We start from the raw sequence: 25059 nt of genomic DNA on the forward strand, positions 1-25059 counted from the left end.
CCTTGTTGAACCTCACGAGGCTCACACAAGCCCACCTCTCCAGCTTGTCCAGGTCCTTCTGGCATGACAGCTGCAGCACTCAGCTTAGTGTCATCTGCAAACTTGCAAGGGTGCCCTTGATCTCACTGTCTATGTCACTGATGAGTTAAACAGCTCTGGTCCCAGTATGGACCCCTGAGGGACACCACTCATCATGGATCTCCATCTGGACATCGAGCCATTGATCAGTAGTCTCTGGATGTGACCATCACACCAATTCCTGATCCACTGAACAGTCCACCCACCAAACCTGGGAAGCCTGGACCTGGTCCCAGGGAGGCTGCAGGTCCCAGTCCCAGGGAGGCAGTGGGTCCCGATCCTGCAGGATGCCACTCGTCATGGATCTCCACATGGACATCAAGCCACTCCCTGGATGTGACCATCCAACCAATTCTTGATCTACCAAACAGCCTGCCCATCAAATCTGAGAAGTGCAGTCCCAGGAAGGCTGTGGGTCCCAACCCTGGAGAGGCTGCTGGTCCTGGTCCTGGGAAGCAGTGGCTCCCAGTCCTGACCCCGGAGGGGCGGTGGGTCTCTGCCCCAGACACTGGGGAGGGTGTGGGTCCCGGTGCCGGGAGGGACGCGCCCAGTTCTCAGTCCCGAGGAGGCAGTGGCTCCCAGTGCTGACCGTGGGGAGGCTGCAAATCCCAGTCCCCGACTCTGGGAAGGACGCGTGTCTCTGTCCTGGTCCCTGACTCTGGGGAGGATGTGGGTCCCTGTCCTGGTCCATGACTTCGGGAATGATGCATGTGTCTGTGTCCTGGGGAGGTTGTGTGTCCCTGACCCGGTCCCTGTTCTGGCGGGGGCTGCGTGCTCCCGTCCCAGTCCCGGTCCCTGACTCTGGAGAGGATGCGTGTCTCTGTGCCAGAGAGGGGAGAGGTAGGTTCGGGCCCCGGTCCTAGGAAGGCTGCAGGTCCCGGTCCCTGCCCCGGTCCCCGACCCCAGGCAGGCTGTATGTCCCTGTCCCTGCCCCTGTCCCGGTGCCCGACTCTGGGCAGTCTGCATGTTATGTCCCGGTATTGACCCCGTTCCCCTCCCACCAGGCTGTGTGCCGGGCCCACCCCGGAAGCGCTATATCCCGGCCAGGAAGTGCTGTGCCCCGACCCGGAAGTGTTGTGCCCCGGCCCGGAAGCGCGCGGGGCCGGCGGGCAGATGGCGGAGTGCGGGCAGCAGCCCGGGGGGGGCGGCGCGGGGGCGCCCAGCCGCCACGAGAAGAGCCTGGGGCTGCTCACCACCAAGTTCGTGTCGCTGCTGCAGGAGGCCAAGGACGGCGTGCTCGACCTCAAGCTGGTGCGGGGCCGGGGCGCCCCGTGCGGGGACCGGGACCGGGGCTGCAGCAGGTTGCAGGGACCGAAGGAGTTTCGGGGGACACAGCAGGTCCCGAGGACTACAGGGGTTTTTGGGGGACACAGCAAGTTGTAGGGGCTGCAGGAGTTTCAGAGGCCACGGCAGGTTGAAGAGGATACGGCAGGCTGCAGGGGCTGCAGGAATTTTGGGGGACACAGCAGTTTCAGGGGATATGGCAAGTTCTGGGGGCTGCAGGAGTTTTGGGAGACACAGCGGGCTGCAGGGGCCACAGCAGGTTCGGGGGACATGACAGGTTCTGGGGGCTGCAGGAATTTTGGGGGATGCGGCAGGTTGCAGAGGCTGCAGGAGTTTCAGGAGATGCGACAGGTTGCAGGGGATACAGCAGGTTCTGTGAGCTGCAGCAGTTTTGGGGGTCACAGCAGGTTGCAGGGGCCACAGGAGTTTCAGAGGATATGGCAGGTTCTGGGAGCTGCAGCACATTCAGGGGACACAGTGGGTTGCAGGGTTTTCAGGAGTTTTCGGGGACCCAGCGGGTAGGAGGGGCTGCAGCAGTTCTGAGAGTGCTGGGACTCCACTCACCCCTTCTCCCCTGTCACCTTAAACCGTCCACCCTGCTTCCCATGGGACAGAGGATGGTATTCCAGGCATTCGTGTGCTTGGCCTCCCCTTCGACCCTCTGGTGTGTTCTGTGTCCCTGACCCACACCGAGGTGCTGCTCGGGCACCAGCACTGTGGCCCAGCCCTGTAAAGCCGACAGGACCTGTAGAAGCACTACAAGGGCATGGAGTGGTACGATGAGGGGGAATGGCTTTAAATTGGAAGGGGGAAATTTTAGATTAGACATTAGGAAGAAATACTTCACGATGACGGTGGTGAGGCACTGGCACAGGTTGCCCAGGGACGTGGTTGCTGCCCCATCCCTGGAGGTGTTCCAGGCCAGGTTGCGTGGGGCTTTGAGCAACTGGATTCAGTGGGAGGTGCCCCTGCCCATGGCAGGGGGTTGGAACTGGATGAGCTTTAAGGTCCCTTCCAACCTAAACCATTCTATGAAACAGCGGTGCTGTTCCTCCCCATGCGCTTTGCTCCTGGCACACGGCAGGAAGGAGAGTGTGGGCAGTTTCTTCATGGCCAAAGATTGTCCTGGTGTGTTGAGGCTGTGGAGGAGCACCTGGTGAATGTGCCTTGCTTGTGTGCTGTGGAGATCTTCATCTAGAAGGAGGAGCTCTGTCTGTGTGGCATGTGTATGGTACTTGAACCCAGGCCTTCCCTGTAGCAGAACATTCTTTGTTGTTTTTTCTGTTCCATGGGCAGGTGTGCAAGCGTGCTCTGACCCCTTGCAGGCAGCAGACGAGTGCCAGGGAGCCTGGAGGGGACTGGAGAGGCCTTCTGGCTGGAGGTGTCCTTCCTCTCCTCTGCCAAGCTGTCATCACTTCTTATTTGGGCAGTATTTGCCTACTTAATATGTCCATTAGGTGAATTTATATCAGTCAGTGTGACTTGATTCATTGTGTGGCGCAGGATACTCTCGAGTCCTGGTCCATTACTGGTAGGTGAGAGGGAGCTTTGCTCTTGTATGGATCTGCTCTGGACGTGCTGCTGATTTGTGGACCCACCCCAAGCGAGATGTCTGGAATTTGTTTTGTGCTTAGTGGGAAGTTGCTGGGTAAGAAAGGGAACGAAAGGACAGCAGCTCCTTCTCATAGCTATAATGACATTGGGAACGTGGCTTTGTAATTTGAGGCACTGGGACAAGATGAGTGTGAGATGGCAAGCAGAGTATTTGGCTGGGAATTAACCTGACAGCCAGGAAGGAGTGAAACATGACTGAGAGTTTGGATTTAAGTGTCTAAACTTTTTTTAGGCTGCAGATACCTTGGCTGTGCGACAGAAGCGGCGGATCTACGATATCACAAATGTTCTGGAAGGCATTGGGTTGATTGAGAAGAAATCCAAGAACAGTATCCAGTGGAAGTGAGTGACAGAGAAGCTCTAAATCATTCACAGGTCCCTTCCAGTCCCAGGTCCTGTCTTGTGGGTGCCTTTTTCCTCATCAGACCAGCAGGGCTTCGTCAGGCTGTTGTCTGAGTGACACTGTGGTTAAAATGCCCTGCTCCGAGCAAGGCTCCTCGGTGATCTGTGCGTGCTGGTACTTCCAGAGACTGTGTCTCTCCTGCAACAGAGCTGTTACTTTGGTACAAACTCAGCATTTGCAGCACCTCGGACTAGAAAAGAAGCCTGTCGTGGCAGTGCTGATGGGGGAAGCCCTGCCAATGTGTGGGATTTAAGAAGATGTACCAAATGTTGCTGTGGTGGGAGGCAGGGATCTAGAGGAGGTAGAGCTGAAGCTTTCTGGGCGATCTGGTCTTGATGTAGGATGGTCTGGGTGCCTCCAGGGGCTGATTGATGCATGTGTCTCCTTTTCACTTTACCCAGAGGCGTGGGTCCTGGCTGCAATACACGCGAAATAGCTCACAAACTTATTGAGCTGAAGGCAGACATAGAGGATCTAGAGCAGCGTGAACAGGAACTGGAGCAGCAGAAGATGTGGGTTCAGCAGAGCATCAAAAATGTTACAGAAGATGTGCAGAACAGTCGATATCCTTTGTGTGGCCCTATTACTCTGTCTCGGTGTTTGCTTGTTGGGCTGGAAAACAGAGACCCAAGGGCTGGGCTGGTGCTGCCCTGCTCCGGGCACAAGGGTGGTGGTGGTGACCAGTTGTTGCTGGAGGATCTGTGCTGAAGGAGTCAAGAGGCAATGGCTGACTTTGAAATGAGGGTAACTCTGTCCAGCCTGGGAACCAGTTTTCTCTGCAGCACATGGCTTCTCATCTGACTTTTTGAAGTTAAAACCACTATAATATTTACCATGATGAGACAAGCGCTTCTCTGTGAGCCACAGGTGCCATGTTCTGAAGTGCAGAGCTGCTCTTGTGGCTTGCTTGTCTTAGGATGTCAGTTCTGATGAGCGTGTAGCTTGCAGACTTTGCCTGCAGACCACTTCAGAGCATGGCATGGAGAGCCTTCTGCGCACAGCGTTTCTGATGCTCAGGAAGGAAACGCCGGGTACCCTTACAGTTCTCCGTCTTTGTGGGAAGCTGCAGCCTTTCTCCTTAACCTTGGAAACATTAGCATATGTGACACATGAAGATATCTGCAGGTGCTTCAGAGGTGAGGAAATGGTGCTCTATTGTAAAGATGTAATGCTGCGGTCCTATCAGCCTGTCCCAGCTGCTCTCCTTCCTCCAGGAAAGAGGATGCAGCAGACTATGGGCTGCTCAACACCGTCAAGTTAAATGTAGTGTGAGCTCTGACGCATCCTGGATTTGTGTACCACTGCATTGTAGCTTTCTTGTCACCCTCGGAGGGGGCAGTAGGTTCCTTTTACTTGTTTTTAAAGGAAATGGTTGCTATTCCTAAGGAAGTCTTTTTGCAGGATGTCACTAAGTGGGTGTATGGATGTTTTATTGGAAGCCCTTGATTTTGAGGGCTTGGGTAGGCAATGTTCTAATAATAGAAAGCAAATTTTATTGCATGGTAGAAATCTGAGTGTAAGCAAGAAAACAGTATAAAAGTGGTTCCTCAACTGTGCCCTCTACCAACAAGAATGCAAGAGGGAGGTAGTGAAGAGCAGAAGGGAATTTGCTGCTTGCTGTGAACTCACTTCCCTAAAGCTGTGAGGAGTCTGCATAAAAAGCCGTATGATCTGTCTCTCTGGAGCACCCCAAAGGATTCTCCATTCCTTCTCAATTGCCAGTTTGAAGGATAACTATAGGACTGAAAAAAATAAAAGTGCTCGGGGGCTGGTGTGCTGTACAGCAGCCTGCAGCACATTGACTGTTCTCAGCTGTTGTGGTGTGGAGTCGCAGCTCCTTTCTGCTTCGGTGGATGCCTCGCGTCTCCTGATCTGGTGCATCTGCTTGCTTGCAGCAGAGGGTGAAGCTACTTTATCCTGACCACCCCAGCCTGCGTAATCTCACCCTTGTCTGACTCTCACCTTGTCTCTTCCAAACGTTCTTCTCACCCCACACTTCATCAGTGCTGCTGTTTTTCATCTTTGTCTTTGTGTGTTTTCCTCATTCACCAGCTATCGTACTGCTCGAGTTCCTGCTGGTCACTAATGCATCACCACCCCCTCTGCTTTACTGTCTCTTCTGGTTTAAGCTAGTGCTTTTGGGGGGCAGGGATTGGGTTTTCGGTTTGACAATTCTTGGGGCCAGATAACTCATAGCAGACTGGGAGAGTTTACTGGGGACCAGCACACAGCATATTGCTTGGTTGAGTGAGTGTTTTGCATTTTATTGCACCTGGTTTTTGTAAGCTGGTTTACATCTGAAGTCTGACCTCGCCAAAATGCACAGAGATGAAGTCTCAGTTGTGGGCAGATCTGAATTTCTTCTAGAACAGAGGCTTGATCCATGTTTTTCCATTGTCTGTCCAGTTTTCCTGTATGAAAATGCCTTGCATGACCTTGTTTTTCTCCTCTTCTGAGTGTCTGAGCCTTGCAGAGGTCCCTTGTTGTAGCTCTTGTGTTCTTGGATTGTGGTGCGGGCTGGATTTCAGCTCCTTTTTTTTCAGATTGGCTGCTGTTTAAAGCACTTTCTCGAAGTGAGTTAGGGCTTGAAGGTTTCCATTGCTTGGACTCTTGTCAAATATGGATTCATTATTTGTATTAGTCTCACCTCTTTCTTTTAATTATGTTAGCTTTTAGCAACTGGGAAACATCAATCTGTGCTGTGATGCATTTTTCTCTTGCAGAGTCAAAATGTCATGATGTATGCAGTTTTGTAGAAGTGTTGGGATGTAGCTGTCAAGGGAGATGGAAACGCAGTGCCTGTATTGTTGAAGCTAACGGGTCTTAAAGCTTGAGCTTGTGTCTTTGAACTTTATTACATGTATTTAATATCTTTTAAAAACCACCTTATTGACAAATCCGGAGGTACTTTTAATCCCTGTACCTTTTGCTGATCTGACCTTTGATTGCCTGCCTGAAATGAAAGGCTTCGCTCCACTGCTGTCCACTCCCTCATCACCCTGGGGATCTTCACTTGATAATCGAAACAAGCTTAATGCAAAATACTGGTGAAGTGTGAACATTAACCACACTAAAGCTTAAACATTCACAGTGAAAGCTGCCAGCTGCTCGGTCTGAATACCTCTGATGTTCACCGTGCTGGCATTTCTCTGTTCACGTTTCTCTGAACCTGCATGTGGACTGGAAGCTGCTTGCCTGTGACTGTGTTATTAGGAGTGCAGGTCTAAAGATCTGCAGAACTCCAAAAGGAAGAGTGCTGTCAGCCTGGCTCCCAGCCCCACACGTGCTGAACTCTGTGCAGGGTCCAAAACGAGTAACAACAGGCAGTGTCTCTCTCTCTGGTAGAGACTGTGGAGTGTTCATTTTGGGTGTTGGTACTCCATCATGAGACTGCAGTCGCAGCCTGGCTCCCCAGCCTAGTTCTATACCATCTCTTTGCTGGCAGTGCAACTCTTTTGAGTTATGCGCTCATTGTTCACAATTCAAATCTAAAAGCTTATGCCAATGAAGTGAAGGATCCTTCCCTTAGGATTCAGCTGTTCTTAAGAGGGAATTTAAGCCAGCCCTTCTGAGGAAATAAAGGTTGGTGCTGTTAAGGGTGCTGCTAAAATGCTCAAATGTTTCTTTGGGAAAAACATGGCAATTTCTTTGTGCCCCGGGCTGTTGTCAGCTGGGAGCTGTACAAGATGTCTGGCAGCTTAGGGGAGTGTAAATGACAATCTTCCACAGAAGGGAGCGCAGAGGACAGGGGGCTTTGAGGAGCAGCTTTTGTCAGTACTTAATCACCATCAGAACAGTTTGTGCCCACTGAGTGCTGACCAGTCTGTCTTCACAGGAGACACCCTCCTTGCGATTCGAGCCCCATCAGGCACGCGTTTGGAGGTTCCAGTTCCTGAGGTGAGTGATAAATGTGTGGGCAGAGTGCAGGGGGGTGCGTGTCTGTGTGTGGCGGTGATTGTAGTTGGATTGCCGGTTGGCAGTCAGGGGTTTGATGAAGGTGGAGGAACCGACTGCCTAAGAAAGGCTCCAGAATTTAAATAATTCCCAGGAAACGTTATTTGGAAGTACATGAGTAATTGCAGGAGCAGTAGGGGAGAGGACAGTCCTGGGAGTTAGGGGAATTGTGTGGGGAACCATGCTGAACTGTCTGAACAGTACATCTTACCTCTAGGAGATACTGGTTCCATTTGAAAAGAGTGTTTAATGTGTGGTTGTGTTTTGCTTTTGACTTTTTTCAGGGCCTAAATGGGCAGAAAAAATACCAGATCCAGCTGAAGAGCACAAGTGGTCCCATCGATGTTCTCTTAGTAAACAAAGATGCTTGGAGCTCTCCTCCTGTTGTACTACCTGTCCCTCCCCCTGATGACCTCATTCAGTGCCAGGCAGTTACACCCTCAAAACCACAGATACCACCGCTCGCCCACTTCCAGGAGGCTTCTGTTCCCAGCAGCACCCAGCCCTCTACACCGACACCGACCAGCACTCAGGACCAGAGCCCTCCCGCAGTGAAAGTCGAAAGCACAGGTGAGAGGGTGGGTGCAGAAGGCAGAAACAGGATGGTGGCCACCAAAAGAGAATATGTTCCTTGGCCTGGCCGGGGCTGGCATTGCTGGTCATGCAGCATTGTCGTCTTCTGGCAAAGGGGGCACCTCTGCTATTGCTGCAGTGAGCCTTTTGTTTTGTGTTGATTAGAGAGGCTAATCAGGGGTGTACTAATGGAGATATCACAGTTGATATCTCCATTACTACCTGGCTCATGTTAATTGCTGTGGGAAAGTGCTCTTAGCTTGTGTACAGCCTGGCACCACCAAGCCTGCTCTCCAGCAGAGCTGCAGCAGGACCTGGAAGTTTTTGCTGGGTGAGAGCAAGAAGCCTTCCTGTGCAGCCATCTGTGCTTGGCCAGCATTGTGTCTGTGCTGCACCTTCTTTCTTCGGGGCTGGTGGGAGATGACATTCCTGTGTGTGTCTGTGGCTCTTTCCAGAATGCAGTATCTCAGAGGCAGAGTCCAAGAGCAGCGGTGACTTTGACTCCCTCAGCAGTGCGTCTGCGTCGGCCGGCCGGCCAGCCAGCTTGGATACCCAACCGCTCCAGTCCTCTGCCTCACTGGACAGCAGCTCTGTCCTACCCAGCCCCTCTACCTCCTTTGAGCCCATCAAGCCTGACCCCACAGGAAGTGAGTATGCTCCGTGGATTGATGTGTGTGCCAAGAGCGTGCTGCCTGGAGCGAGGGGAAGGCTGCTGGCCCCTGGGGGAAGCAGCTGAACTCCATTCGGCCTTTGCCATCAGCAAGGCTCTGCAAGGGAGTACATTTCCTTCAGAACCTGGTGTGAAGGTGACTGTGTCGTGTCTACTGCCCTGATGCTTTCTGTGATGCCAGTACTAGAAAATATGCAACTTACGCTTGCATGACATGTGTCTTTGGGGTTACGGGTAGGACTATTCCCTTTCAGTCCCTTCTGTAGTGCTTGGTCCAACTTTTGAGACTGCGTAAAGCTATAGAATTTCCAGCCATCACCAAGAGCAGCTTTGTAACTTGTGGGGAATTTTATTTTATTAGGGGAACTCTTGTCTTTGTTTTCCTCCTTTACTCGGGAATACTTCATCTGTCTTTAGGGAACTTGTGTTCTTAACAATCTCACAATGTGTGTTTGGGGAGCTCCTTGATATGTGCTTGGTGAGGTGAAATGGGCTTTAAAAAGGAACATTTGAGCTTTATGGCAGGCTGGCCCAAGGAAGGAAATTCACCCTCTGGGTAAGACACACTGCCTTAATGTCTTGAAGCCTACTGCAGAAACACTCTAGGTTAGAGGGTTATGGTTATAAGAAGAAGTTTCACTCAAATGTTACTCACAGTGCTTTTTCACACTCCTGCTGCTAATGTGTCTGAGGCAATCATGAACCGTCTGTCTTCATCCTGGAGTGGTCTTGATTGTGGAATTAGGCTGTTGATGTGCATATAGCTTGTCATATGCCAGTGAGCCTGTGCTGACTTCCTAATGGCAGACCCTCGTCCTACACAAGATAAATCAAGGTGCTGTGTGGAAGCTGAAGCCGTGTAAGGCTTACAGCCAGGCCATTACTCTAGAGCTGCTCACTGTGATAACGTGTTCATGTGCCAGGGCTCCCCCAGGTCTATTCTAAACTAGTCAAGCTTAAGTATTGCTGATGATTTCAGCAGAAATATGTGACGTGGGCTATGGGAGCAGAATTTCTGAATGGCATGGGATGATTTGGGTGCATAAGGACTGAGTAGGACAGCAGGTGACTACACTGTAAAGAATTTCAGACCCCATCTAACAATGCAAACCATTTGATTTGTTCTGTTTGCAGTACTGGAACTTCCCAAAGAGCTGTCAGAGATGTTTGATCCAACGAGAGGTATGTTTACTACCTGACCGTGGCTTTGTTCTGTGCCCATCTGCCCATAGAAGTGGGACAGTTTGTTTTATTCATTCCCTTTTGGATTATTATGAGGATGTGGTTTTGTAAGGTGCTTGTGGTCGCTGGTGGCTGCTGGCTTTCTGCTTTAAGAGTTAGGCACTCTTAAAATGACCAGTATTTGTATGTGTTTTTCTCTTCATGTTGCCAACAAGCTCTGTCAGTTTGCCCTACAGTGTATACATGAGAGCCTTCCCTTCCCCGTGCTAATCTGGCTTTCCATGCTTCTTCTCACACTTGTCTGCATGGAAGAAAAATCCCTGTTAGTCTTGTTTCAGTTGTCGCCTGCCTGAGGCTAATCAAAGCAAATAATCAAGAGAGATAGTTGTCTCTCTTTGGAATAGCCCTCAGTGGTTTTGGTGGAGCATTAGGGCAGGGGATGCTGTTACTTGTGTTAGAAATCTGCCTCTGCCCAAGGAATGCCTGGGTGGCGCTGTAATGGTGGGACAGATGCTAGGCCAAGGGCAGGAGAGGTGAAGGAATTGAATCCAACATGAGCCTCGTCTGAGAAACTCTTATATCTGCACATTTCTTTCCATTCAGTGCTGGCAGAATACCTTCTCGCTCTACAGCCAGGCAGAGCTCAGTACCCACAAGCACTTTTATGGTGGTGACAGGATATGTGCAACAACAGTCCCTAGTTCTGCGCTCCAGCAGGTGCTTTGTGTAAACACCCCACAGCCCCAAATGCACGGCTCCGATCTGTGTGCCGGGAGCCCTGGGCTCCGCAGTTGGCTTGAGAACACCTTTCCTTCTTGCTCAGCCTTTGCTGCTGTACGCACTGGATCAGGTGTTGGTAATGACTGAGTACATCTGAAGAGTAAATTGGACTTCGCAATGTGAAATGAACTGCTGCGAGGCCCCAGCCTGTGCTTAACCCAGACCAACTGTACCAGGGGACTTTGTGGACACTATTAAAACAGAGATTGCTAAGTTTGCTGTCTATGGTAACATATGTTGTTTTATCTTGCCGGTTGGGAGGATGAAGGTAGAGATCCAGGAGTGTAGGTCAACCCAATATGGCAAAGTCAGATTTTGACTGTCATCCAATATTGAATGACAAACGAAAGCCATATTCTGCAGAACGGAGTCTACAGCTACTGAGGCAAAGCCTAGGACTGTAAGAAAAGCAACACTGCAGAGCTCAGAGAAGTGGACCTTGCAGCATGCTCCATGCAGCCTCTTTCATCGCTGTGTGATCGCAGTAATGGTGCCCTGACACAGGCAGGTGCTTTAAGTTTAAGCTGCAAGAGCTTGGAGTTCTTCCTTAGTGTTTTGTATCGAAATTACTTTTTCTGCATGGCTTTCTCTCTCACTTTTAAATGAGTGCTTAACAACTTCTTGTTTAAAACTCGTATCCTGAAAAAAAGCTGAATTTCAGGACACACACATATACACCCTGTGACATTACCAGCCCTGAAGACAGTCTGAGAATGCAAGGTCTGCATTTAATTGCAGATATTATTCCTGTGTAGTTGTCTGGTGTTGAAATTATCTTATATCATGGCAATGAATTAGGCAGGTGGGTTCCTGTCCTCTAGGAAACGGCGTGCTGTGGGTAAGGCGAGAGGGTATTGCCTCAAGTTGCACCAGGGCAGGTTCGGATTAGGCATTAGGAGAAATTTCTTCACTGAAAGGGTTGTCAAGCACTGGCAGAGGCTTCCCAGGGAGGTGGTTGAGTCCTTATCTCTGGAGGGATTGAAAAGACAGGTAGATGAAGTGCTTAGGGATATGGTTTAGTAGTGGACAGGTTCAATTGGACTCTATGATCTCAAATATGTTTTCCAACCTAGCAATTCTATCATTCTATAAGCGTCTTGAAAATGGACTGGTCTGAGTTTCTCTTGTGAAAGCGTGGGTAGTATCTCATAAGCCCAGTTAGATTGAGTTAGATGCTCACTATCTTAGCCCGATAAAGTGAGAGGTTTGGAAAGTTGTTTTCAAACGCACAGCTTCCTAATGAAAAGAGATTGCCTTGCCCATGCTTTGTCTGGGTGCTTGTATGTCTGCCCTTCAAGCGCCTCATGAGCCTGCTAGCCAAGCGTAAACACTGGAGGAAGGAAGTTCAGAGATAATTTTTGACCGATTTTGTGTGAGCAATAGTGGGGAGAGCAGAGTTAATGGCTCATTAGAAAGGACGTGCAGAGCTCTGATGTTCATTCTGTTTGGCAGTGGACAGCCGGCGAATCAGTTGGGACATACGGCTGGATGAGCCACAGCACAGCTGTGGGGCAAGGGGAGCAAATTAGGGGGACAAAGGACACAAACCTGGAGGGAGCTGGAGGTTCATTAGTTGTACAGCTCCTGGAACAGCTCATTTGGGTTTTAATTTTTTTTCCCCTGCCCTAGCAAGTTTGGTGGGTAATTGAGGACTGTAAATACGTCACGCTCTACCAGCTCAGTTTCAGGTGCACTCTGCAGTTTCCCATGGACGAGTTTGGGGCACCAGCAAGCACTCCAGGGCAGGGGTAAGACAGCTAAGCAGGCAGAAACCCCTGCAGAACTTTCTGATGCTGTTTGAGTTGCCTGACAGAGTTTTCCCCTTGCCCATGACAGGAGGCTCAAGCCTCGCTTTTGCCAGTGCCGGCAGCACACACATGCTGTGCCTTAGCCCAGAGCAGGGACAACAAGGGTGAGGAGCACCCTGGAAGGGGTAGGATACTACACAGAAACAGGCCATGAAAGCAGAGTGCATTGTTTAACTGTGCTTGTCTCTTGCCTAGAATCTATGAACTCTGAGCTGATGGAAGAGCTGATGTCCTCTGAAGGTGAGTTTGAATCTCCCCCTCCTGATGTGACCTTTCTGGGGGAGAAAGACGACACTGTGTGATTTTACCCAGCTGGCAGTCTTGCGCCTGCAGACTTGCCCTCATCTTTTCTGGGCTCTGGACAGACTCTGTTCTCGCTGTCCTGCCAGTCTCTGGGAGAGGTATGTGGACCAGAGCAGATGATCTCTTCCATATCACAAGGCTGGTATGAAGCAACCTTAAAGACTGTTACTGTGGGGTGGCCTCCTCGCAGCTCTGCAGCTCAGTGCCTACTGGTAGCTCTTAACTAGTGCGGGAGCGCTGAGTTTTGTAACCAACTGTGTGCTTCTCTTTCCCCAGTGTTTGCTCCCTTGCTCCGCCTCTCCCCTCCACCTGGAGATCATGATTACATCTATAACCTGGACGAGAGTGAAGGCATCTGTGACCTCTTTGATGTGCCTGTCCTCAACCTCTGACTTCTCAGTGTGGCTGTGAGCCTCACAAACAGACCGTTTTGTAACTGTTTGGAAAGTGTCTATTTTTGGATTCCTGTTGTGCTAGAGCTCAGTGTGTGAGCCATTCAGAGATGGTCTCATGTGGACTCAGAACCAAGAGATGTGGACTTGCAGGCTGGGAGCCTCCCCATAGCTTCTTCCTCTTCCTCAGTTGTATGTGCAACGTGCGTGTGCAACTCGCCCTGCCGCATCTCTCTCTTCACTGGATCCTGGGCCTCGCTTCAAAGGGTCTGTGTTTTGAGTGTTCCCAGTTCACTTGTACAGTTTGCCCACGTGCCTCTCCGTGTTTCCTCAAATCTGCATGCCTTGTTTTCTCCTGCACTCCTAGAGGCACTTTGCACCTCCTAGGTACCAGCTGCTACAAAGAGCCCTAATATCGTGGTCAGTTCACAAGCCCGGAGGTAGTTAGCTAGATTTCTCAATGTGAGCGGTTCATATTGGGGTGGTTGGAGTTCTGAATGACAATGAGGAAAAAAAAAAATGGCACTGAAACGTCCATTTCTTCCAGTGACTGCAGACCAAGTAGTATGTTTTACAAGAAAAAGCACTTTTTTTAGCCAGCTGTGCCTCCTAGTGGGACTCAGGAGTTGAACATTCCTAGTAGGGCCCAGGAGCTGAGTCTTCCCGTGCTTGTGCATCAGCAGGAATGCCGATTCTGTGTTCACGGGTCTGCTGATGTGCGAGCCCAGAGGCTCAGCTCCTGGTACAGCAGCTGTGCTGTTTCTACAGGGCTAAAGAAGAGGTGCCAGTATGTTTTTTTTTTTTAATTTTTATTTGGTTTTTTTTGCCTGAGGGAAGAGATGTTTGAAAGGGTAAGACTGCTCCAGCTGGTGCCTGTAAGATACTCCAGGTACATCAGACCCTGCTTATACTTACAAGTAGCTGTCTTCTCCAACCATTGCACTTGAGCCTTCAACTGTCTAAAAGACGACCAGGCAGTAACAATTCAGTAGTGCTTTGCCCTCTGCGTTTTTCTCTTTCAGCTCGTGCTCAGGATCACACTTTCTGTATATTTGAATTTGTTCCTCCAGTGTCTGTACCCACGCTCCCAACTCCTGATCCTGTGGCGCATCAGTTACCTTGTGCAATGCTTTCTCTGCATAATTTTTCTGCAAGATTTTCTTCCTTGCTTTGTAATGGAAGGTCTGCTGTTGAGTTCATTGTGATGATCAGATGGTAGCAGTCTTGGACCCTGTGCATTTTAGTTGGAGTAAAGCGCCCTGATGGATTTGTGTTTTATATTGCAAGCCCCAGCTTTGGTTTTTGGTCAGATCCTGTATTTGTGTGTCTTCAGTTTTGCACATCTTCCTGCTGACGCCGTGGTAGCAGCTGTCCTGCCTTTCCTGCTCCACCAGTTGCCGAAGAGAGGGCCAGGCCAGGAGAGTGGTGGCAGTTGCAGGCAGGTAGCTTGCAGCCATCCATGTAACCAGCTGATGTTTAACTTTTCCGCTTAGCTGCCCGCTGCCTGTGAACCACACAACCAGCTGGAGCGCCAGCAATAAGGGACAGGAAGTCTTCAATTCTTGGAGCCTGCAGGGATGAGCAAGTATAAGCTTGGGTGTCCCCGAGGTGGCTCCTTGGGCCATCTTGTTCTGTGCAGAACTCCTCCAGAACAGCTGTTCCTTTGCAACTCCTGGTGGCCCCAGAGCACTGGAATCTCCTTTGGGAAAGAACTTGAGCAACGGGAGGTGCTCTAGTTTAGCAGCAGGCAGCTGCTGCCATGGAGACAGCCGCGGCGTTGGACCCTGGGAGGGGGCTAAACTTAAGCCTGCGTGCAGCCTGTCCCTGAGCCTGCCCTCCTTCGCATGGAAGCCGATGGAAACGCTCTGTGTGCGTGTCAGCGAGGCTCCGTGGCTTTGGTGTAGCTCAAGCCCTCTGTGTACTGCCTGGCCCTCACTCTCCTTCCAAGTGTCTGTGCTCAACACCGGTTAGATGACCTTCAGAAAAGGATACCTAAAGAAGAATTTACAGTTGCAAATGAACTTTTGATTCATATATAAAGATTATTTTTGTACTTTTTGCAAGGAAAGAAAGTTACCTGTAATATTTGTACAGTGTTCTCTGACGTGAATAAACAAAAAACTTTCCAGAGTTTCCCACCTTGTCCCAGCCCGCGCCTGCCCTCTGCCGTGCTCAGAGCGACAGGGTGGCTCCGAAAACGGGGTGCTGGCCATCGCCCCAGGGCTGGGCGCTTTCCCGGTGAGAGGCCTAATCCTCGCCGTGGAGGTGGGTCCCGCTGAACCCGCGTCAGCTCAGGTGAGGGGGCCGGGCTGGGCCTGCTCGGGGCTGCGTCCAGCACCGCCATCGTAGCCAGCATTGCCATCGTAACCAGCACCACCATTGCAACCAGCATCGCCATCACAACCGGTGGCAGCGGAGCCTTGGGGCCAGCGGCAGGGGCCCTCTGGGAGGCGGGGAGGCAGCAGCAACAGCGACCCGGAACTGCGGAGCGGCAGGCGGAGCGGTGACTGTGCCGCTGTGGGAGCCATGCCGCCGCCCAAGGACGTGGTGAAGATCGCCATCCAGATGGTGGGAGCTATCCCACAGCTCATTGAGCTCCAGCAGGTACTGCTCGGCACTCTGAACCCCCCCACCATGGACCCCTCACCCCCATACCTCATGGCCCCCCTCTCGCTTGCAGACCAAGCCCCTTGCTTCAGTGCTCAAGGACGTCTGCGATGCGTGAGTATCGCACCCGCTGCCCACCACCGCATCATGACAGTCCTCAGCTGGGCTGCCGCTAGCCCGGCAGTGACCAGCACAAGCCTTACAGTACTGTGACCAGCTGCCTGTCACCACAGGTGGAGCCTGCCCAATGCCGAGCGCTACGCCCTGCAGTACGCAGATGGGCGACAGACCTACATCACTGAGCTGGTGAGGTGCCCCCCGACCTCTCCTGACCCTCTCAGTGTAGTGTTCACTGGCTTACTGATTTCTTTCTCCTTGCAGAATCGTGGGGAGATTAAGAACGGGAGCATTTTACGGCTGACAACCTCCCCGGTACATCCCTCTGTCCCCCCATCTCCTCCTCCGCTGTGTGCTCTGGTGGGGTGTCCCACTGCAGTGGGGTGATGTGGTCCTCCAAGACCTCTGCCTCACTCAGCAACCTCTGGTTGTGACGGCTCCTCTCAGTGCCTCAGACCCGGCAGACTTGTCATAACCTTTATTCTCCCTCAGCAGAGCTTGGGGAGTTTTAAGAGAAAATAAACCATCTTGAGATGCTTTGGACACGTGGGCCAGCTCATCAAGAGTTCTTAGCATTGTGCCAGCTTCACCGTGTTCCTCAGCTCCTCCTTGTCACTGCTCTGATGGCTCTGTCTCTCTGTTCAGCTCCTTACCAGAGCTGCTCTAGCCGCAGTCTCCTTTCAAAACTTGTGCTTAAGCTCTTCCAGCCTTTACTTCCAAGCTTCTTGCTGTTTCTTGGTGATTCCCTTTGGCTCGATTCTTTTCTTCCTGGTAGGACCAAGAAGCAGAGCGGCTGTACAGCGGAATCCAGAGCAACAACTCAGATGTGAAGACTGACTCACTGAAGAAACTTGCAGGCCTCTCCCAAGACGTTACCTTTGCTCAGGAGTTCATCAGCAGGAATGGCTTGAAACAGATCTTCCGTATCGTGGAAGAAGGGACTGAGTGAGTATCAGGAGAGGACATTCCTTGCAGTTCTTGACTTTTCTTCTCCTTTGCTAATGCTGTGTGAACACCAGGCTGGGCATTAGAGGGGACTCCGGTCATATTCCTGGCTTGTTAATGCTGTGCTGTGGTGTGAGGAGCAGTACTGGCAGCAGGGTGCAGACTCTGCAGGCTCTGTACGGCCGTGTCACGCACACTAACATCTATGGGTCTGCGGTCTTGACTCTTTGTGACTGTGCCCAAACTTGAGCCTCCCATCCCTTTGCTGTCCAGGTCATCTGCAGCCCGATGGGTTTTGCTGCCAGGAAACCTCCTGTGATCATCCTAGCCTCCGCTGCTGCTTCTTCCTGCCACTCTAAATGATACCTCTGCCCGAGGTTTTAGGTGCACACTGGTCAAGAAAACCCTCACTGCCAAATACTAGTGCCTGCCTGCCTTTCAGGATGTGACGGCGCATCTCTGTGAGCCCCTGTCTCACAGAGGATGGGGACCATAAAACCAGGCAGCGAGTGTTTCTTGGAAGTAGGGGGAGGGATTTGGGGTGGCTTGGCTTGGCTATTCTGAGGGCTTATCTACTGTGATCTTTGTACCGTGGTAACGCAGCTTTCCAGAAGCTATTGAACTTCCCCTGCCTTCACTTCCTGGGATGACTAAGCGAGAGTCCGATTTCTTACCTAACAGTCTCTCTTTCCCTTCTCCTGCTCTCTGATTCTCTAGCTGTTTCTAACGTACCCACTAATGTGCAACTGCACTTCCATCTCATGGTGTTGACTCGGGGGTATCTGGACCCACCCTAAGTGCCCTTGTTTCTCTGTCCCACCAGTACAGGGGAGATGCTAGCGTACACCCTGAAGGCCTTCATGGAGCTGATGGAGCATGACTTTGTTTCCTGGGAGACTCTTAGTGCAGCCTTCATCAAGAAGGTAAGGGCCTTCTGCAGGGTCCATAGGCCATGTCCTCTCACCCAGGCTTAGCCTGCCATTGACAGATGGGTTTGTGTCTTGTAGATAGTGAGCTATGTCAATATGAACGCGGTGGATGCATCTGTCCAGCAGCTCTCCTTGTCGATCTTGGAGAACATGGTGCCTACCAGTCGCCTCCTCTTTGAGCTAGTTAAAAAGGAAGTGACGCTGGATCGCCTTCTCACCCACCTGCAGGTGTAAGTGGAGAAGCCAGAGCTCCTCTCACCCACATCCCAGGGCCAGTGGGGATGAGGTGATGGAGGGGATTTCTCCAGGTGTTGCTGACCATCCTTGGCACAACATTGTGTTGCCCCTTCCCAAACAACACTTGGGACATCAGCCTGTCATGCCCCCTCCAGTGCAGGGAAGGACTGTCCTGGAAACCACCCTGTCTCCAGGTCAGATTCCTTCGTTCATGGCCTGTTTTGTTCACATCTTTTGGTTCTTTGCCTAAGTGGCCTTCTTCCTGGCACTGGCTCTTCCTTCCCTTTCCCCGGTGTATTTAGGAGCAGTAATCTATTCCCTGCACCTTGGGGTGGTGGTGCTGTACGGAACAAACAGAATTTGTTAAACCCCTTGGCCAAGGTGGGTTCTTTGTTCTCTCCCCTTCATCATGCCTCTGCATCTCTTGAGTCTGGTGGTTTCCCTTCTTAGAAAATGGAAAGGCTTGTGCCCAGGGCTCCTGCCAGGCAGGCAGCTGCTGCTCACCGTGGCTTTTCCTCTGGCTTCAAAGTGCTGCACCCAGGGGGTGTGCAGAGCAATAGCTGATCCACTTGTGGGTGCTCTGCAGTCACAGCTGTGGGGAGCACCCTCAGCCCCACTGCCAGCACCTGCTCGCTCGTGGCTCCAGCCTCTGTGAGTCCCCCAGCTCCATGCAGTGGGGGCCAGCAGTGAAGGCAGAAGGAATGGTCTTGCCTTGGGGAGGACAAGGCCATCCTCAGAGCTGCTGATTCTCCCCATCCTCTTCCTGCAGGACGAATGTCCAGCTGCAGCTGAAGGCGATGGCCCTGCTCATTGCGTTGCTGCTGGCTGCGACCGACACCGAGCGGCGGGTAAGGGGCCGCACTCTGCCCACAGGCAGTGGGCAGGACCGGGTGGTGGCAGGGGAATGGGCATCGCAGATCCAAGCACCGCCGTGCCCCTGTCGTGGAAGTGCTCTGCTGCCTCACGTGCCTTGGAGTAGTTTTGGAGGGATGCAAAATCTCAATGACAGGTGGAGCGTCACGGCTGGCGGTGGCACAGTGACGGTGGTGGCACAGACCCAGTGCCTGGCACATCTGGGCCATCACAGCCGGGCTGCCCTGTGATGGAGTCTGAGGCAGCTGGGTCCTCTGCCATAGTGTTGGTGTTCCCTGGGATGGTGGGGCTGTGAGAGATGCCCAGAGACATTTTAAGTTAGTGCCCTCACTCAGCCTCTTCTCGGCTGACACGACCTATCCTGTCAGCCTGGTGGGACAGGAGCTTGGGGAGGGCTGGTCCTGGCTGCCAGGGCAGTGGAAGCTGGGGGCAGATCCCCTGCTCACCCATGTCACTCCTGAGATTGCCAATTCCTTTCTGTCCCCACCCTACCAGTGGCTCAAAGCCAGGTATAATGGGGAAGCAGGTCTGCAGAGGGAGCACCACCTTTCTGGGGGAAATGGTGGTATCCTGAGCTGGGGGAACATCTCACAGCCTCTTCCCTTCCTAGGACATGATGAACTACTTGTGGGAGAAGAACATCAGGCAGTTTATCCACAAGGTGAGGAGCTGAGGTGGTACAAGGGTCTGCTCTGTGCTTTGTCTTCTCCTTCCTCCCCAAGCCCTGCCCCCTCAGCCCCAGCTTTTAGAGATCATGCCTCTCTGGGTTGCCTGTGTGCCCCACACCTCTTCCTTGATGGCTCCTGTGGGTGCTGCCATGCTGGCACCCACATGCCCAGGGTTGCTTTCCCAGCTGCCTGTGGTTCAGTGTATCCCAGCTCTTGCCCAGCCTCAGGGGGAGTTGCCCATCTCCTAATGTCCCTTTGAGCAGCAGGACCTGCCGGGCTTTGGCTGTTGGGCCTTGGCTTGGAGGAACTGGGAGCAGCAGCGCGAGGGAACCTTCTCACATGCGGTCTCCTGTAGAACATTATCCACAGCTCTGAGCCTCTGGGGGACGAGATGGCCCATTACCTGTACGTGCTGCAGTCTGTCAGCCTCAACCTGTGCGAGCGCCGCATGAGGACCTCCATGGATCCCTACTCACAGGTCTGGGAGTGCTCTCCTTGTCAGCCTGGCCCTGCTCTCTTCCACCTGTGGAATTAGAGGCGGGTGAAGCTACACCTGGGTGAATCCAGCATGCTTGATTTCATCATTGGTTTGTCCTTGGAGAACCTGCTTGTGTGGGACTCACCAGCATCCCCTCTTCTCTGCTTTCCCTCCAGGAACAGCGGGACCTCCTCCAGTCTCTGCGTCAAACCGCCTTTGAGTCAGAGAGTGACGCACCTGCCAACAACTTCAGCACTGAGCGCCGGCGATCCCTGTGTGCCAAGGAGTTCCGCAAGCTGGGCTTCATGGTGTGTCCCTCTGCATCCCTGCTCCACCACCCTGCCTCGATGGCACCTTCTGATGGCTCCCCTAAGCCTGATGTCGCCGGTGCCAGATGGGCCAGCAGGCAGTACCTCCCTTCTGCTCCCTCAGCACCGCTACATAGCAGGTGTTGCAGAGCTGCCAGGACTCAAAAGGCAAACTCTATGGCTGCATCAGGAGGACTCCACAGCGCAGAGAAGAAATTAGCAGTTGCTAAATTGCATTCTTTCGTGTCCTCCTAGAACAACAGCAACCCAGCAGAGGACCTCCGCCGTGCCCCACCAGGACTCCTTGCCCTCGACAACATGGTGTATTTCTCCAGGCACACTCCCAGCGCTTACAGCAGGGTGCGTGCACTGTCCCAGACAATTCCCTGGCAGAGTGGTGCTGGTGGGGGTCCCCATAGTTTTTAGTGTTTTGCCCACAACTTGGTCTCCAGGCCTTGTTCACAACTGAGCAGAATGGGGCAATCTGTGCAAATCCAGGCAGTGTTTGCAGGGCATTAGCACCAACCGCTTTGTCTATGATCGGCTCCTGCACTGCAGCGGGGTCAGGAGGAGGCTGGGGCTGGTTTGGGGGGAGAGATAACTACTTCTGTCAGGGATGGCTTCACTTGGGTGGCCTACTTCACTAGGAGGTTCAGGAGGCACGTGAGATGTCTGAGCCCCACTGTTATAGCAGCCCCTGAGTCCATGGTCCATGTAACGTGAGGCAACAACGCTCTCCTTCAGTTTGTCCTTGAGAACAGCAGCCGGGAAGACAAACACGAGTGCCCCTTTGCTCGAAGCAGCATCCAGCTCACCCTGATCCTCTGCGAGATCCTGCATGTTGGAGAGCCATGTATGTGTGCACCCCACCTTGTCCTTCTGCCTGCCCTGCTCTCTGCCGGCTGCCCAGAGTGGGGACAAGCTGTCAGGGCAGGGGACTGTGTACCTGGAGCCACCAGGCCTTGGCGTGGCCAACAGCAGGGGAGGGGGAGGCAGGGCTGGGAAATATTTGGGTTTTCCTGGACTCTGGAACTTCCCTGAAAAAAATGGGGTATCTGGCATCATCTGTCCTTCTCACTGCAGGCTCGGAGACGGCTCAGGCCTTTTACCCTATGTTCTTCGGGCAGGATCATTTCTTTGAAGAGCTCTTCTGCATCTGCATCCAGCTGGTGAACAAGACCTGGAAGGAGATGCGCGCTACCCAGGAAGACTTTGACAAGGTGCAAGGGGGTGCAGGGGCCCCAGATGGGCTCTGGACAAATTGGGGGACTCTGGGGAGGGTCACCATACTGGGGGTGATGCCTTGGGTCCCGCAGGTGCTGCAGGTAGTACGGGAGCAGATCACCAGGACTCTGTCCCTCAAGCCCACCTCCCTGGAGCTATTCAAGACGAGAGTGAACACACTGAACTACAGCGAGATCCTGAAGCTGCGGCAGACGGAGCGGCTGCACCAGGAGGAGACGCTGGCTGTACCTGTGCTGTGAGTGGGAGCTGGAGCTGTGATAAGGGCTGGGAGGACACACACTATGGGGCTGGAGAGGTCAGCAAGTGCCTGCTAAAGTGGCCATGCTCCTCTTCTGCTGGTTTTTACACCAGGGAGCTGCGCGAGAGGCTGAAGCCAGAGCTGCTGGAGCTCATCCGACAGCAGCGCCTGCTGCACCTCTGTGAGGGCACTCTCTTCCGCAAGATCAGCAGCCGCCGCAGGCAGGGTAAGTGCTGGCCCTCTGCTCCTGGGTGGGGGGCAAAGGCTTCTCCCCACATCCCCTGCCACCAGGGAGGTTACAGTTAATTTGTGGGGAGCAGTGCACATGGCTCCTGGATGGCTGGCATGGACTGGCCCACGAGTGAGACCAAGTCAAGTGTGCTCCTGAGGGGGCATCTCCTTCCATCTCTTCCTGGGATGGGGGCCTTGGCGAGAGGAGGCTGATCCTTTCCCATGGCCCTTCTGCTGCAGACAAGCTCTGGTACTGCCGCCTGTCACCCAACCACAAGGTCCTGCACTATGGGGACGTGGAGGAGGGAGTGCGCTCTCCCCCCATCGAGAGTCTGCCAGAGAAACGTAGGTGACATGGAGAAAGAGGGTGGGAAGGAGGGAGGGGAGCCCTCTGCCCACCCCAGGTGTGATGGGCTGGGGATGCCTAAAGGAGGGAATTGCCACTCTGCCTGGCTGTCACACACCAGTGTCTGCTGGTGCTGTGGGATCGGGAGGTGTGAGAGCTCAGGCCGGGGCAGAATTGTTCTCCAAAGAGCACTACAGCATGGCCTAAGTGACCCCAAGCTGCAAAGGGCTGATAGCTCCCATACTTGGGCTCTTCTGGGCTTTGAGCACCAGAGACCTGGGAGAGAGGAGAAGAGAACGGGTACTCACAGCTCCTCCGCTTGCCTCAGTTCCTGTGGCAGACATGAAGATGCTGCTTGTGGGAAAGGAATGTCCACACACGAAGGAGAAGAGCTCTGGGAAGCAGAACAAGGTTAGCACCTCCCACCCTGCCTTGCACAGGGGCCCAGCACACTCCCCTCCTCAGCTGGTGGTGGGTTTTGGTGGTGGCAGGTTGGGAGGCTTCATGGATGGTGGCAGGTTTTTGACGTGACTTGAGTCTAGAGACCTTTTGGGTCTTCTGGGATGCAGAGGAGGAGGTGGGGAGGTAGCTTCTGCTCAGAAACCCTGCCGGGCTGGGAAAAGCCCATCTGAGAAGCTGGCTCCCAGTGGTGTTGTCCCTGCAGGATGTCCTGGAGCTTGCTTTCTCCGTGGTGTATGACGTGGAAGAATACTGTCTCAACTTTGTTGCCCCCACCCGGTACGAGGTGAGCTCCACGGCCAACTGGGCAGGCACTGTAGCCAAATGTCCTTGCCAGGGGAGAGAAGGCAGGGAGAGAGTCATCTGTGCTCCCCCAGCCCACCCTACGGGGAGGGCACAACAAGGAGAGGGGGCTCTAGAGTTGCCTGTGCTCTGCTCCCCCAGTTCTGCCTCTGGATGGATGGGCTGAACGTGCTCCTGGGCAAGGAGATGACGAGCGAGCGAATGCAGACAGACCTCGATGTCCTGCTGTCCATGGAGCTCAAGCTGCGGCTCCTGGACCTGGAGAACATCAGCATCCCTGACACACCCCCTCCCGTCCCAAAACCCCCCAGCAACCTGAACTTCTGCTATGACTTCAGCCATGCAGAGCAGTGAGTTCCTCCCTGTGTGCCATACCCCCTGCACACACTCCCCACAATCAAGCCCCCTTCTCCAGCCTCTGTCCCCCATCTCCTGCCCAAAGGGACAAGCCGAGACACTGGCTGGGGGCTCGGGCGGGTGCTGCCTGCACCTTCCCCATCCCTTGGTGAGTGCCCCCCCCCTTTCCCTGCCTGTGTCCTGTCCTCCAGCAAGAGTGCGGGGCTGAGCTGCAGAGTTTAAGGCTCCTGTTGGAGAGGGAAAAACTTGTCTGGTTTGCCCCCCTGCAAAATATTTTCCAGACAGCCGAACCCCTCCATGGTGGCACTGCCCCCACCACTGCAGCCTGGCTTTGGCAGAGAGGGCAAGGATGTGGGCAGGGGTAAAGGTACAGGCAGCACTGGCACAGCACTACAAAGGTACAAATCTGCACTGTCTGACTCTCCTTGTGAGCACAAGGAATAATTTCTGGCCAAGAAAGGGGATAGAAAAAGGATAAACCACCCTTTCAGCATCTGTAGCTAATGGTGTGCCTACCCAGCTAGGTCCCTCTCACATGGAAAGGTTTTTCTGCTTCTGGAAGGGGGTGTTAAGGGTACATTCCCCTTTCCCAGTGCTGTTTCAGCTGGGCAGGAACTCATTGCTGCCATGCCCGGAGTGAGGAGCAGAGCCCGGTCTGCCCTTGCTGCCCGGCGCTGTCAGTCCTGGTGCCTTCCCCTGCCCATGGCAGGATCTTGTACCCTTCAGCCATGCTGCTGCACCACGACAAGCTACCTCCTCCCCACCCCCCTACCCTGCTTCTCCCAGGGCTGTTGCAGAAACAACCACTGCCCTGGGTTGCTGGGCTCCAATTGTGCCTCTGTCTTCCATGTCCTGGGACAATAAACACTTATGGAGAACTTGGGGCAGTGTCCTTGCCAATGGGGAAGGGGGCAGGCAGACTCAGGGGCAAAAAGGGGCCAAAGCCGGTAAGGCTGGGCCTGTGCTGCAGCCGTGTGAAAGCTGCTGCACAGTGAAGCCCGAAGGCCGTCTGGCAGGATGGTGGCTGCTGCTGAGCAGAAAAGTGGGAAAGGAACTGTCCCTCCTCTGTGGAAGGTGGCTGAGGAGCTAGTGGCGTCCTGGCCTGTATCAGCATGACCAGCAGGACCTGGGAAGTGACTGTGCCCTGTACTTGGGCAGGGGTGAGGCCACAGCTGGAATCCTGGATTCAGTTTTGGCCCCTTGCTACATTGAGTGGCTGGAGCGTGTCCAGAGAAGGGGAACAAAGCTGGTGAAGGGGCTGGGAAACAAGGGTTATGAGGAGTGGCTGAGGAAATTGGGGATATTTAGCCTGGAGGCGGCTGCAGGGAAACCTCATCGCTCTAGCGAGGTGGGATGCTGATAGGTGATAGGACCAGGGGGAATGGCCTCACGTTGCGCCAGGGGAGGTTCAGACTGGATATTAGGGAAAAATTCTTCACTGAAAGTGTTCTCGGGCACTGGCAGAGGCTGCCCAGAGAGGCGGTGGAGTCACCGTCCTCGGAGGTGTTGAAAAGACAGGTAGAGAGGTGCTCAGGGACAGGGCTTAGTGGTGGAGGCTACGGTTGTACTCGATGATCTCAAAGGTCTTCTCCGGGCACCCGAGCCCGTGACGACTCCTCGCAGCCGAGAGGAGGGGACAGGCGCGGCGCAGGCGGGGCCGCGGGGAAGGACCGGAAC

General features: G+C 53.3%; 2 protein-coding genes across 6 annotated transcripts; both read left to right on the top strand.

Moving 5' to 3' along the window:
* The first annotated feature begins 1118 nt into the window (after positions 1-1118).
* On the top strand, positions 1119-15070 carry E2F4 (E2F transcription factor 4). Its single transcript, XM_009571235.2, has 10 exons — positions 1119-1329; positions 3209-3318; positions 3781-3942; positions 4472-4515; positions 7215-7276; positions 7618-7903; positions 8362-8553; positions 9711-9758; positions 12542-12586; positions 12926-15070. Exons 1-10 carry the CDS (start codon positions 1192-1194, stop codon positions 13039-13041), a joined length of 1203 nt encoding a protein of 400 aa, XP_009569530.2. The 5' UTR covers positions 1119-1191; the 3' UTR covers positions 13042-15070.
* Positions 15071-15212: 142 nt separating this feature from the next.
* ELMO3 (engulfment and cell motility 3) lies at positions 15213-24971 on the top strand. Of its 5 annotated transcripts, XM_054079003.1 has the most exons (22): positions 15213-15336; positions 15431-15645; positions 15722-15762; positions 15882-15954; positions 16030-16080; positions 16541-16710; positions 17534-17633; positions 17718-17869; positions 18646-18724; positions 19360-19410; positions 19773-19895; positions 20072-20203; positions 20459-20563; positions 20948-21056; positions 21287-21423; positions 21520-21683; positions 21800-21912; positions 22158-22262; positions 22592-22674; positions 22928-23008; positions 23167-23375; positions 23468-24971. In XM_054079003.1, exons 2-22 carry the CDS (start codon positions 15568-15570, stop codon positions 23532-23534), a joined length of 2223 nt encoding a protein of 740 aa, XP_053934978.1. In that variant the 5' UTR covers positions 15213-15336; positions 15431-15567; the 3' UTR covers positions 23535-24971. The 5 variants fall into 5 exon arrangements, with proteins under 5 accessions (XP_053934978.1, XP_053934979.1, XP_053934976.1 ...); XM_054079001.1 differs by lacking the exon at positions 15213-15336 and having other exon boundaries at positions 15378-15645; XM_054079004.1 differs by lacking the exons at positions 15213-15336; positions 19773-19895 and having other exon boundaries at positions 15374-15645.
* The last annotated feature ends 88 nt before the right edge of the window (positions 24972-25059 follow it).

The sequence above is a fragment of the Cuculus canorus genome, chromosome 13 (assembly GCF_017976375.1).
Source record: "Cuculus canorus isolate bCucCan1 chromosome 13, bCucCan1.pri, whole genome shotgun sequence".
Lineage (NCBI taxonomy): Eukaryota > Metazoa > Chordata > Aves > Cuculiformes > Cuculidae > Cuculus > Cuculus canorus.

Excerpts from the sequence above, each read along its gene's own strand:
- E2F4 (XM_009571235.2), top strand. The coding sequence starts at position 1,192 with ATGGCGGAGTGCGGGCAGCAGCCCGGGGGGGGCGGCGCGGGGGCGCCC. Across the intron at positions 1,330-3,208 it reads GCGTGCTCGACCTCAAGCTG|GCTGCAGATACCTTGGCTGT; the intron begins GTGCGGGGCCGG and ends AACTTTTTTTAG. Across the intron at positions 7,904-8,361 it reads AGTGAAAGTCGAAAGCACAG|AATGCAGTATCTCAGAGGCA; the intron begins GTGAGAGGGTGG and ends GGCTCTTTCCAG.
- ELMO3 (XM_054079003.1), top strand. The coding sequence starts at position 15,568 with ATGCCGCCGCCCAAGGACGTGGTGAAGATCGCCATCCAGATGGTGGGA. Across the intron at positions 15,763-15,881 it reads CTCAAGGACGTCTGCGATGC|GTGGAGCCTGCCCAATGCCG; the intron begins GTGAGTATCGCA and ends CTGTCACCACAG. Across the intron at positions 21,684-21,799 it reads ACGCTGGCTGTACCTGTGCT|GGAGCTGCGCGAGAGGCTGA; the intron begins GTGAGTGGGAGC and ends TTTTTACACCAG.